Source organism: Diplodia corticola, assembly GCF_001883845.1.
Source record: "Diplodia corticola strain CBS 112549 chromosome Unknown scaffold31, whole genome shotgun sequence".
In the NCBI taxonomy this organism is placed as follows: Eukaryota; Fungi; Ascomycota; class Dothideomycetes; order Botryosphaeriales; family Botryosphaeriaceae; genus Diplodia; species Diplodia corticola.
This window is the reverse complement of record NW_017971510.1, coordinates 1-14,003: the sequence shown is the minus strand read 5'-3', so window position 1 is coordinate 14,003 and position 14,003 is coordinate 1. Positions and strand designations below refer to the sequence as shown.

General features: G+C 46.9%; 3 protein-coding genes across 3 annotated transcripts; 1 reads left to right on the top strand and 2 right to left on the bottom strand.

The window, feature by feature from the left end:
• Window positions 1-364: 364 nt before the first annotated feature.
• BKCO1_310003 (mitochondrial chaperone frataxin) lies at window positions 365-1,150 on the bottom strand (the record flags this gene model as incomplete). The annotated part of the gene is made up of 2 exons (XM_020274303.1): window positions 365-622; window positions 770-1,150. 2 exons carry the CDS (start codon window positions 1,148-1,150, stop codon window positions 365-367), a joined length of 639 nt encoding a protein of 212 aa, XP_020129592.1.
• A 446-nt stretch (window positions 1,151-1,596) lies between these two features.
• BKCO1_310002 (ap-3 complex subunit sigma) lies at window positions 1,597-2,365 on the top strand (the record flags this gene model as incomplete). Its single annotated transcript, XM_020274292.1, has 2 exons — window positions 1,597-1,665; window positions 1,757-2,365. 2 exons carry the CDS (start codon window positions 1,597-1,599, stop codon window positions 2,363-2,365), a joined length of 678 nt encoding a protein of 225 aa, XP_020129591.1.
• A 3,956-nt stretch (window positions 2,366-6,321) lies between these two features.
• Window positions 6,322-6,765, bottom strand: BKCO1_310001 (sister chromatid cohesion protein ctf8; the record flags this gene model as incomplete). Its single annotated transcript, XM_020274265.1, has 1 exon — window positions 6,322-6,765. One exon carries the CDS (start codon window positions 6,763-6,765, stop codon window positions 6,322-6,324), a length of 444 nt encoding a protein of 147 aa, XP_020129593.1.
• Between the last annotated feature and the right edge of the window lie 7,238 nt (window positions 6,766-14,003).

Genomic DNA, 14,003 nt, shown 5'->3' with positions numbered 1-14,003 from the left:
GCCTCTATGTGGCATCAGACTATGCGCAAGTATGAGCTTTGTTTTCGCTCAAGACTTCATATGAGCTACTATTGCTTGAAGGACATTGGAGAATTTCTTCAGCCTGTAGAATATACAGTCTAAGTGTGCTCGGCGAGCATCATTGATTATTGATAAAAGGCACGTGTGCAAGCACCTAGCCGTCATTCTTGTTGCCCTTTCCGTCACAATCGCCGATGACGACGCTGGCCCCGGATAGGCCGAACAAACGAGATTTCCCCTATCCCCATAGCTATGTGTGTAACCAGGCTTCCATCCGTCCAAAACGAAACCATTTAACTCCCTTCGAATGCACGTCTGATCTTCAGTTTCGAACCGAGCCCACCTAAGGAATCTCCCCTTCAGAAGTAACATCAACGCCCAACTCCTTCCGGATCAGCTCTGTGAGCGAGCTGCCATCGCGAAGATAGATCCAATCGCCGATGCCGCCATCGGCTTTCTGATGCATTGATTCGCCACGAACGACCCAGTCGAACCTCTTGGGCCCAGTGATGGGCGATGACAGCCAGATCTGCTTGTTGGGCGGCTGCTTGTTGAGCACGTAGGTACCGACACCTCGCTTATCGACGGTGAGGACGCCGGCCTGGAGCGAAGAAGTGAGTAGTTAGTGAAGTGCAACCCAATGTTCGAGATGGATAGGGGTGGTTGTGATATGCTCGTAGCAAAACGCAGCCGTAGCTGTTGGAAGCTCGAGCAAGCAGAGATGCTGTGGGAATATCGGATGTCTTACCGAGTATTCCGCCTCCACGCCTTCACCCGCGTCCTGCTTGTCCTCCAGCTTCTGCTGTAGAACCTCGAGGTAGCCGTCGGCATGCTCGTGGTACTCGGCATCAGTGAGCTCGGTGGGCTGGACGCCGGCAACAGACTCAGACGCTTCGGTCTCCCTCGGCGCGGGGTTCTCGGCGTCGGGGATGATGCTGCGGGAGTTCGGGGAGCTGGAGAGGTTGCGGCGGAGGAGGAAGCTGTTGGCAGTAATGGGTGAAGTGCGCAAGCGGAGGGCGGCGCTGGCGGCCGGAACGGTTGCGCGAAGGCGGGCTGCAGAGCTCGTGGTGGTGGAGCTGGCGCGCAGGGCGGCGCGGGCGGCGGCGCGAGGAATGGTTGGGAGAAGCATGATGGGGGCAATGAGTAGCGATGGGGCCCAATTGAGATGGTGGTGAGTGGGAGAGAGAGCGGCGGGGGAACAAGTGACGAGCTCTAGTAGTGTGAGATAGTTTTGGTGACGAAAGAAAGCTGGGTGCTCGCTCAATCAGAGGCAACACAGACCACATGGCGCCCACGAAGACACCTTCCCCGCTAAATGAACGCCTAGCCCGCTCTCCACTACTCCCCGCGGCAACGTGCTCGTTTGACACAGCAAACCAAGGGACGACTGCTGACCCGCCTGCAAACGCCCGCGCTGTGACTCGCTGCACCTGCATTAGAGCTTCGAGCTAAGCTCCAATCTTGCCAAATCGGGCGGTGGGCCTGAAAGCGGGGGTGCCGTTCCCGCAGCCTACTCCCATTTCCCTGGAGCGCGGAACGACACCGCCAATTGCAACAACCTACTCCTCCGCCGCCATGATCAACGCTGTGCTCGTCTTCAACAACCATGGCCAACCGCGCCTGACCAAGTTCTACACCCAGCTGGTATGCGCCCACGCAGCCCCCGCTTCCACGCTGCAGCGACGCTGCAGCGCCGCTGTTCCACCCGATCGCTGACGCGCGACATGCGCCGCAGGACACGTCCGTCCAGCAACGCCTGATCTCCGAGATCTTCACGCTGGTGTCAAACCGCCCCAACTCGTCATGTAACTTCCTTCCGTACGTGTTCCCCTCTTCCAGCGCATTCTCCACCAGCTTCCACCAGCTCCACGTACTCACACCTTTCCCTCGCCATCACCAAAACACCCTTCGCAACCTGCTAACACCCGGCGTGACTGCAACCAGCCTCCCGCCCCTCCTCGCCTCGTCCAGCAGCTCTCCCACCAACGGGCCCTACGCCGACACCCCCTCCATCGTCACCTACCGCCACTACGCGACCCTATACTTCATCATCATCAGCACCGCCACCGAGTCCCCGCTCGCGCTGCTCGACCTGATCCAGGTCTTCGTCGAGGCGCTCGACCGCCTGTTCGAGAACGTGTGCGAGCTGGACCTCATCTTCAACTTCGAGACGCTGCACGCCACGCTGAGCGAGATGATTGTCGGCGGCGTCGTCGTCGAGACGGGCCTGGAACGCGTCGTGCAGGGCGTCAAGGCGCAGGGGAGGGTGGCGAAGAGGCCCGGGGGTGAGAGCAGCGCGTTTGGCGCGTTTGGGAGGGGGGAGGGGCTGTGGGCGGGGAGGTGAGAGGATGAGGGGAAAAATAGGAAGGGGAGAATATGACTGCACGCGGTCGTGGTCGATTCAGCAGGGATCTCGGGCCTCCGGGCTAGATATGGTGGAGATGGGACAGGCGCAGACAGCTGGGTTTCGTTGTGCGGGGTCCGGTGTGCCTCTGTACTGCAGACTCTTCCTCCGAGTTTGTGCGGCTGCGCCGTCCAGCTGACTGCTGGTGGTAGAACGGAAGTGGGCGACCAGTAAGAGATGTTCAAGATAAATCACGTCTGGTTATTGGGCATAGACTGTTTGGTTCAGGGGCGGAGAGGTTTTCTTTTTCGCGTTCTGCATAGACTCGGTAGCATCATTGTGCAAATATAAAGCCCTCAATTTACAATACGTTCAATGGAAGACAGTCTCATTGATTCTCCAACCGATACAACCCCAGGCTCAAGCTCAGTACCCACTGGCTTTTCTGTCTTTCAACACAAAAAAAGCCCACTGCGGAGCTTTCCCGTCATTTGGTAGTGTCACCAGAGCCATCTGGGCTTGACTTTCTTTCCTCCCGTACGATAAATTTATGGTGTTGTCCAGCATTATTAAGGACCCGAAGTGCTCATCATCGCTTTCGACAAAAGATCATGTGCGCAGGGACAGCTTGGATATCGGAGATACCTCGTCCCAGCAAGCACTTCAAAGGTCCGGAACGTTTGGCAGAGCTGCGGAACTGACTGCGCTTAACCTCGTAATATGAAGAGAGGGCTTTATGGATATTTAGGTATGCATAACAAGCTCATCAGAAGTGAGCGAGATGCATCAATCTAATTATAGGCCAGCACTGGAGACGAGTGCTGGAGTACGGGGATGCAGCAACACCATGCCAATCCAGTACTTGGCTCTGATGAATAGCTTTGAGTTTGACACCAAGAACCTCTCTTACTTAGTTATTTAGTAATACGCCAGAGATGTCTTGTATGAATTCGGTGAACAGGCTAAAATACTTGTAGCTGGCCTGAGTAGATCAACAATTTGTCCCTTATTAGAGCAACGCAGAAGTGTTCGAGATCCACTCACACAAACCAACTTTGGAAACATTTCACTGCAACAGATGATAGAAGTGCTGCCTCTCCCTGTCAGGGTATCAAGATGATGAACTACATACATACTTAAGAATGATGTTAATCATCGTTATGCTTCGCCTCATTTAATATGCCGTGAGACTTGCGCTCGAGCGACCGCAGTTTGTGTGGAAAACTAGTAGTCGGTTATGTTCTCCAGGTAGCTGATTCATATGCCATTTTATTTTATGTTAAAGTTTGGTGGTTCCTTCCTCACTATTATAGAAAGACGGATAACAGGTAGGCTGAAATCACCTACTGGACAATCCAGGTACACTTCATCGGTCTCGTACGCGTGACAATAACTTGCTGCGAAGAAAAGCTATCAATGGCTCCGCATGTGACTCAAATTCCTTCATGTGATAAGTCGACGGATACTCCGACTACTCTCCGTTTTTCTTTAAGTCCAGCTGGCCAGTCCCAAACTCCGGCAATCACGCATTCAAATCAGCAGAGTTACTTCCTCGGGAACGCTCAGTTAGAACGTACTACGTATCTGAATCGAACGAGCGGTAACAACACCGCACTTCTGGTCGCGGCGCAGCAAAGCTGAACAGGAAGACCATTTCAAAATTCAAATACCACCGCCACTCGTACACTTTCCAACGCCACACGCTTAGCTCCTGCCGCACACTATTATTCCTCCCACGTGAATCGTACCTGCGCTTCCCAATCTTTCTTTCCTGGGGATGCTCATCAGCACCGTCAAAACGCTGTTGCACAACACCATTCAGTAAACTTGTTGCACAGCCACAGCCCCAGTGGTGGAACATGACATTTCCATGCGCACGAGGCGCGTAGAACTTGATTATTAAGGAACCGCCGACGACCCGACCAAGTTTCAACGATTTGGCCTGACTTGTAGCAGTTGGTGGGTGAGCAAATCTGGCAACTTGCAAAGTGCAAGCTCGACACCACGTTCATTCAGGAAGCGCGCGGGCGATCTACTCACTTTTAAGCCACTGAAGAGTGGTTGAGGGTGCGCGTGGCTTTGGGTTGCGGACTACTGGTGAGTACAGCCATGTGCAACCTGTTGTGGCACCGGGCTCTTGCATTCTTTGAGGCTTGTAGGAGACACTGAAAGAATCCCACATCAAGAGGGAGAGAGGATATCCGCTGGCTGGCGACCACGTCTGGCAACTTACACAATACACGTATCCCACCACCTGTCTCCATCTCCCTGCCCAGCATCTCCCCCTTCCGACCCCCAACCACGGTAGGTGACGAAAGGAATTGACTTGCGGCAAGTTTTTTTGTGTGAGCAACTGAAGGGAATATGCCGACATAGATTCATATTTCAACGACCGTCCTACATAGGTAGTTGAAGGAGATATCCGGAAGTAGACGCGAGTACTGAAACCATAGAAAGGCATCTAGACAGAGGTAGGTAGGTCAATTTCTTTCGTCGCCCACTCTGCCGCCGCCCTACCAACCGATCCACCCACCAATCCAACTACGCAAACACCACCACCCCCCTTCGGAACACTTTGCAAAAAAATCGAAACAGCGCCCCGGTACTCCACGTGCCTCTCGACAACGCGGCGACGCACCCTGCCCTCAACGCTGCCAAAATGACGATCCGAAAGCCAGCCCGGATGATGTTCACCTTCCCTTGACCGTGCTGCTGCTGCTCACCGAAAAAGCGTTGCATCAGGCCCATCAGGTGGTGCGGCGCGCCGAGGTCGACGTGAACAGCTGCGGCATGACGAAGGCGCCCGGGACGTGGATGGTGGATTCGCGGTGGGAGAAGGCGATGGCTTTGTTGCGGAGAAGAAAAGGTGAGGTAGTATGTGGTATAGAGGAAGAAGCACCGCTTGTCGAGTGATTGGATGTGATGTTGGTTCTTGTTGGCGAGGGGCGCTTGCAGCTCTCTGCATGATGAGGTCCGACCCGGTCGTGCGGCTTCATCTCGTGAAGACTTGGAGAGCGGCGGATAGGGCGCCGGTGCCCCCGCGGTCAAGGTCCTGGCGGTTGCTGGCGCAGATTGCTGGCTCTAGGAATTTGGCAAGCTCCCCGCGATCCTACTCGGTTCTGGTGATGAAGATTTTCTGGGGGAGCTTGGGGCACGAAATCGAGCGGACGCTGTCACTATGCTGTCTTCACTGCGATAGCCATATATTCCGGCCAAACCGAAATTCAAGATCCAGAGGCAATGTACAGGCAGGAAGTTCTGGTTCTTTTCAATGTGCAATGAATTACCTTCTTCAAGAGGAATTTGGGAGTAGGCTTCCGAAAATTCAGCAAGTCTTACCTATGAGGTGGGTGACCGACACTTCAGGACGGAAGACTTGACATCAAGTCGCAGTGGGGTGTCACTGCGATAGTCTGGTTCATCGATTGGACCCTCCTCTTTGATTGTTAGGGTTTCTTTTTCAGCCTGCTCCATATCGAGGATCCTTTGGAGTGGCGGTTGGGATTCTTCCCATTCGTAAGGTTCGGTTCGTAGGCCAAGATAGGTGCTTTCACTCGACGGAGGATGGTGATGGATTTTTATTGATTCGAAGTAGCCGGCGAGATGAGGTGTCGGCTGTTGACTAGTAATGCTACGGCTTGCAGGAACCCTGCTTTCTTGTGGCCAGCGGCCCGGTCCCGTAGCCTTGCGAGTGCATAATTTGGGCGCTTACTTCGTGGAACCAATTGATAAGTTGCAAAGAGCCTCAGCCCTTAGCGACGCACCTCAACGTGAGGATGTAGCTTGCCCAATAAGCAAGCTGTTGGGGGCTTTGCAGCTGGCAAAGACAGAAGGGGACATACGACAGAAAGGGCCAATTTGGACCTCTCTTCAGCTGATGACATGGTCTTGCCGCATGGCAGATGGTCCAACGATGTGTGGCCATGAGTTCACGCAAGCACATCTCAGCTGCGCTCTCAGCTGCCGCTCACCGGCTCCGGACGAGACGAGAAGATGATCTTGTGGCGGACTATGTCGACGATCTCCAATTCCTCTTGTCCATCCTCCTCACTCGTACCCGGCCTGCGACGAATGACTGCCACGGGCTTCGGGAGCTCCTTGACCTCGCCCGTCATGCGCTGATGCTTGCCGACATACATATGGACACGCTTCATCCAGGCTTTGTTCTCGACCGGGTCATTGGGCGAGTAGTGGGGAAAGACGAGCTTGCCCACGGGCATGTGGGTGTCGGACGACGGAACAGCATCGGGATCGGGCTGTGCGGCAGACGAGTGAATGGTGCCTTGGATCTCGAGCATGGCTAGGCCCGAGGGCGTCTGCAAAAGCTGTGGCAGCGGGTTTTCGACGCCGAGCACAGTGGCCGATGGCGCGGAGGGAGGGTGGAGTGGGACGCTGGGCATTCTGGCGAGTTACAGTTTGAGTGGGGTGCAGAGTCGTGGTGGAGAAAAAGTGCTCGGCTCGACGCGCTCTGGACTCGACGTGCCCTGGACGCGACGCGGAAGCGAAACACGAGAGCAAGGTCCAGCACTGCCCGGCTTCCATTCCCGCCGCGCCGCTCCACCACATACCCTACCACCTTGATCCCGGCCCATTCGTGAACGGCTCGAACGCCCTGGCAGCTGCCACTCCAAGACCGCACAAGGCTCAGAAATCGATATCAGGTCCAACACGCGGCTCGTTGCCAAATCTCTCTGCGCGAGTCATCCTGGCTGCCTATGGGGTGGAACACTCACTCGTGCACCAGTCTATTGGCCAAGCCTGGCTTCGTTTTGGATGCTCCCCTGCAATATACACGCGGCGTAGCTCGTCTTCGGACTCGTGGCTCGGACTCATACAATGCTACGAGAATTAGCGGGAAGCGATAACGTACCACCCTCGAAATCTTAACGTACCACCCCGCCCCACTTAGTGGTAATTAGCGCAGATCGCTCGGTAATAACGAATGTATAATATATACCTTTATTATTTCGTTATAGACGAGTTCTTAGTAGTATTTATACGTATTATTAGTATTATTACACTTATTCGTTGTCAACGAAGGGAGAGAATTTATTATATAATTTACTATCTACTCGCTAATCTAATCTCTTCGTTTATACCGAAGCCTAAACAATAATTAATAAGGGTAAGTAGTAGGCGTATAGTACGTAATTAAGGCCGTTAGAGTAGGCCTAATATTTAGAATAGCGTAAACGATATTCTTTATAAGATTACGCTACTTCTAACCTATCGCCTAGCGCTTCGTTAGTAACGAACGAATTTAGAGTTAATATTATATACCTTAAACTTATTTAAAGCCGTCTACCGCTTAGTCTAACTACTAATCGAGATTAGCTAAGCCTCTAAAAACGTATCTTCGTATACGTAGCTATAGGATAAGGTATCTTCGTCTAAGATAATCTAAGTATCGTAGATAATATTATTTTCGATAGATATAGGGATATTTAACGTCTAGTAGATATAGTACTTTAGCGAACTATCTATAGAACGCTAGAAGATTATACTATAATTTACTCGTTAGTAACGAATTATAATAAAAAGGGCTCGTTCTTACTAAATAAACTCCTCTATTCTATCTTAAATATTCTAAGGCTTCGTATACGGGCTCTAGCGAGCCGTATACGCTTAAACCCGACTTTCTTTATAGTTAGTTCGTTTATAACGAAGGAGGGGTTAAACTTACGCCTTTCTTAGATTACTTAAGCTCTACTATAAACCGTCTATACGCCTAGCCTAATTAGTCGTATAGAACCTTAAAACTTAGCTAGCTTAGCTAAAGCCGCTACGGAAGCTAGCACTAGCTAAATAGCCGAAGAGAATAAAGAAAGACTAGAAAGATATAGCTATCGTTAATAACGAAGCAAACTAGTATAGTATAAAAAAGAGAAATAAAATCGTAAGAGACGTTCGTTATATAGTAAACCTTCGGTAATAGCGAGTATAAGTAGCTATCCGGCTATACGGCCTAAGAGTACTAGTTACTTAGCCGTACTACTTACGTTCGCTATTAACGAGCGCTAGCTATCCGGCTATATAGCCTAGAAGCGCTATTAACGAATACTAGCTATTTAGCTAGCTACTTACGTTCGCTATTAACGAGCGCTAGCTATCCGGCCGTACGGTTTACGAGCGCTAGCTACTAGGCCGTATAGCTTATACTCGCTAGTTACGAGGGCTAGCTATTCGGCTATTTAGCTATAAAATTAGCTATTTAACTATACTACTAGCACTCGTTAATAGCGAGTATAAGCTATACGGCCTAGTAGCTAGCGCCCGTAAATCGTACGGCCGGATAGCTAGCGCTCGTTAATAGCGAGCGTAAGTAGCTAGTATTCGTTAATAGCGTTTCTAGGCCGTACGGCCGGATAGCTAATACTCGTTAATAGCGAGCGTAAGTAGTATAGTATTTATTAATAGCGAGCGTAAGTAGTATAGTATTCGTTAATAGCGAGCGTAAGTAGTACGATCGAGTAGCTAGTACTCTTAGGCCGTATAGCCGGATAGCTACTTATACTCGCTATTATCGAAGGCTAGCTAATAATAAATACTTATATAGTATTCGTACTAAACGAAGAGCGGGATAACCAGCTATACGCCCTTACTAGTATACGGCTATAAAAGAACTACTATTCGCCCGGAACGAACGTTTATTAATACTATTATAATAGTGCGATTAGATATATTAGTAGAGTAGATTCGCTACGGGCGAATACTACTAGTAGAGCGAAATAATACTATAGTTCGCCGTAAGCGAATACTATCGGCGGGGCGAAATAATACTATAGTTCGCCGTAAGCGAATACTATCGGCGGGGCGAAATAATACTATAGTTCGCCGTTAGCGAAGTAGTAGTATTATATAGGCATCGTTAGTAGCGAAGAGGAGAATACTCGAAAGAGTAGTAGAGCTTATTACTAGGCTAGCTATACTAGAGTTTATACTCGTTCTAGACGAAGATACTAGACCTTCCGCTATATTATTATAGTAGCCGGTAGCTACGGAGGCTATAAAGGCTACGAAGACTATAAAGGCTATAGAGAGAAGATAATATAGACTCGTTTAGACTAAGTAGGGATAGAAGATAGAATTAGTAGTAATACTACGTTATTTTAATCCACTCGTTCCGAACGAAGAGGGTCTCTTCTTATACTATTTACTTCGAATCCTATTAGACGTGCCGTTACTCTTAGTCCTACCCTTCGTCGACGCTAAATAATAGCGGGTTTATAGTAGACGGGCGTCTCTAGTTCTATCGTTAATACCGAGTCTCTATTAATCTACTAGTATCGGTCGAATAACCGAGGATTAAGAAAGTATCTTCGTTTATATAGAATTATAAAGAGTATCTAGTAGTATAATCGGCTATATATCGCCTTAAACGAACTAGTATATTATCTTTATTAGAAACGAGGGTTGGACTAGCTCTTAATCTAGTTTTACTTAGCCTTAGTAAGCTTAAGAGAGATCTATATTAACGCGTAGCGGTAAATCTAACTCTAATAGTAGTTCTAGAACTCGCTACGAACGGCGGTTAGACGCTAGATATTATTCTTCGCTTTATTATAAACGATTATCGTAGTAGTAAGCGCCTACTACGTCTCTAGCCTACGGATAAGCGTAAAGACGTTACTACGAGAGTTAATAATCTACTTCTTAATCTAGGTATAAGCGCCTTTAATACGAGACGTAGTAATATTACCGAAATATAGATAGGCCTTCGTTTATATCGAAATAAATATCTTCTTCTACGGCTACTACTTCGCCTCTAAATAGTCGGAAATACGAGTATTAAGTCTCTCTATACTCGCTACGGCCGAAGTAAACTCCTCTTCGGTCTAGGCGTTATAGTATATAGAGAAACGATCTATAATCTCTTTCGTCCTCGCCGAATCTATCTACTCCGTATTTTACCGGAATTAAGGATACCTCTCTCGTATATAGATAAGAATATCCTTATTAATATACTAGTAGTAAAGGATAATTAAAATACCCGTAAAGCTACGCTTTATTATATTAATATAACTAATATTACGGTCTATTAGAATAACTCTTAGAAGTAGTACTTCGTTTTTAACGAGAATTTTATAGAGGCTTAAGAGCGCCTAGTAATATACCTCCTTCGTTTAAGACGAAAGAAGGCTAATACTAAGCGGGATTATTCGGTTATTTACTATTATACTAACTATATTTAGTAATAGCCGGTTATATCTATTCGTCTTAAACGTAAGATTAATAAGTAGAATATCCGGATTAGTATATTAGAGCTTAATCGTCTCGGAAGGAAGCGTAAGTAGAAAATCTAGTTAATACTCGTTATTAACGATAAAGCGGAAGGTAAAGTTCTTTCGTTAAAGACGAGAGAGTAGTATATTTACTATATTCTCGTATATAAGCTTCTAAAGGCGATTAGTATAAGAATCTATAGCCGCGTCTCGTATACGCTTCGTATACGAGACCTATAGAAGTTACGTACTAGTTACGTAACTCTCGCTTAGCTATATATAAAAGCCCTTTAGCCTACGGGCGAAGGCCGAATTTCCTAAGAATTCGTCTATTAATTATAAGCTCTCTTTTTATATCTATCTTAAGCTCCCTATTCGTGCCTTATATCTTATATTTAAATCCTTCTCTTTAAATAGCCGGTTTAAGATACCTTCTAAGCGGATTTCTCTTTTTATACGCGACGCGTATGCGTCGCGTACTAAAAACGCTACGGTCGTATAAGACCCCTTAACTAGATTAGACTATTCGACCTTTAGCGAATTAAACGATAACGCCGACGAGGCACCCCCGATATCTACCGCTATAAAAGAACCCCTCTTTATAACGATTACGCCCGAAGACGTTATTACGAATCTAAAGGCTAAGATCTATAGGCTCTCTATAGTAATCCCGACCTCCTCGGCTTAAATTATCGAATTAAACGCTTTAATTAAGGGTCTATAGGAACGTATTAATATACTCTCTTAGCTAAGCGTATCTAAAACGTATACTCCTCGTATATATCTTAACTCTAAAGCGCGGAAGGCGATCTAGCGAGAAAAGAATATTTCTAAACTATAAACCGCGATCTAGTACTATTTCGATAAGTAGATTAACGAGTTAAATAATAAGTTTAATATACTTAATCTATAAGACTAGAATACCGAGAAGTAGATCCGCTAAGTCCTCTAGAGCCTCGCGAAGTACGAAGTAATCGCCTAATACGTCTATTAACGTCTAGATAAATTCGTAACTCGAAAGAAGCTTCTCTTCGAGGAGTTTAAAGTAATCGTTTAAGATTAAGTAAGGAACCCTATCTTACGGCGGTACGAGAATACGGTTATATTTTATCGCTTTCTAATAAAGCCTAGTATATCGTATTAAAAGTACCGCGCCCGTATAGAAAGCCTATATAAATAGCTTCTATACGCGGTAGCCGATAAGAATCTTCTTATTAATTTCTTCTTTACGAACCTTCTAGAGGTCTATCGTAAAGAACTCCTTAAATATTCTACGATAAAGACTATCCGGGGAGTTAAGAAACTCTACGACTTAATTATTAGCCTTAAGTAGACGCTCGGCTTAGTTAAGATAGCGTAGACGGAGGAATAATAGCGCTAGGGCGTAGGCTATAAACGCCCGCGTCCGGCCTACTCTACCGATAGTAGGCGAGGTCGGTCGAGAAACTCGAGCCGATATAAGCCGCCTCGCTAAGAAGACTCCTAGAAGTCGACTCGTAGATAAGGCGTAGGCGCTTCGTATACGAAGCGTAACTCGGGCTCCCGCCGGTTTAATAAAAACCCGGCTAGTAACTAACCCCCTTCTAGAGCCGATAGCTCGAAGGACGATAAGATCTTAAAAAAAGAATAGTTCTAGTAGCGGCCCTAAGCCGCCTATCTCTAGGACTAGTCGACCGAGGCTTAACCGGACGAATCGTTATAAACGTCCTTCTAAAGTCGCTAAAAGGGCTAATAGCCTTAAAGACTCTCTTAGATTTAAAAAGCGATATAAACCTTATTAGGTAAGATCTAGTAAGTATCTATCGCGTATTCTCTTTATACGTTAAGCGTACGCTCCGCGCATGGTTTTTAGATAGCTATTCTATAACTATATAGAACTTCTATAAACTTACCCTTCGGGCTAAAGACGGGATAGGCGTTAAGCGAACTATCGGACCGCGCCTATTTTAGAGCGCGTTCTTTAAGGGTTATAACCTAATCCTTAGTCTAGACTAGCTAAAAGTGGCCGATCTTATCGCCCGCTTTAGTACGAACACTCTTAAATAGAGTAATTTATACTAAGACTGTATCGAGCTTATCTCTATGGTATAATTCGCTAGTTAACTAGCCTTAGACGATTCCGTCTACTAGATTAATCTAGAAGGTAAGGTTCCTAGTTAGAACTAGCCCCTACTAACGTAGAAAGGCGAAGATTATAACTCTATATACTATTCGCGACGCACTAGCGCCGCGTATACGTAATATATATACTTCGCATCGAAAGCGTAGAGTAATTCTATTCTTATAGCCGTAACGGTTACCGCGCTATAAGAAGGACTTTTAAGTTAATACTAAGACTTTACGGATATCGTATCGAACGAACTAGCCGATAAGCTGGCCTAGAACTCTAAATACGACTATATAATCGATCTAGAGGACGATAAGTCGCCGCCCTAGATATCTATCTATAACCTCTCGCTAAGAGAGCTATAGATTCTACGAGAATATCTCGATAAGACTCTTAAAAAGGGCTAGATTCGGCCTAGTAAGTCTTCTACTAGCGCGCTAATCCTCTTCGTTTCTAAGCCTAACGGAACTATGCGATTATATATTAATTACCGGGGGCTAAATCGAATTACGATTAAGAATCGATATCTACTTTCCTTTATTAGCGAACTATTAAACCGTATATCTTACGCGAAGATCTTTACGAAGCTAGACTTACGTAACGCCTATTATAGACTCTATATTCGTAAGGGCGACGAGTAAAAAACGGTCTTTAAGATAAGATACGGCCTATTTAAGTATCTCGTTATACTCTTTAGTCTAGCTAACGCGCCGACTACGTTCTAAAGCTATATTAATAAAGCTCTCGAAAGCCTCGTAGATACTATCTATATCGTATATCTAGATAATATCTTAATCTACTCTCGAAACGAGAAAGATTACGTCTAATACGTTTAGTAGGTACTCTAGCGCCTCCGGGACTAGAGCTTATATATTAAGGTATTAAAGTATACCTTCTATACGACCTACGCGGAGTTTCTAGGGTTTATCGTAACGCCTAACGGCGTCGTAATAGACCCCGAACGCGTAAAGGCTATTTAAGAATAGCTAGAACCTAGCTTCTTTCGTAATATATAAGTATTCCTTAGCTTTACTAACTTCTATAGACGATTCGTATAGAACTACTCCTCTATTACTAAGCCTCTAAATAACCTCCTTCGGAACGCTACTTAGGCACCTAAGAAAGCACCTACGAAGAAGTCCTAGAAGGGCCTAACTAAGTAGTATATTTAGTTCTACTAGCTAGACGACGCTACGTATACGTTTCGTACGCTAAAAGACGCCTTTTCGTACGGCCCGGTCCTCCGGTACTACGACCTAGTATTATAGCTAATACTTATTACTAATATATCGGATTTCGCCTTAGCTAG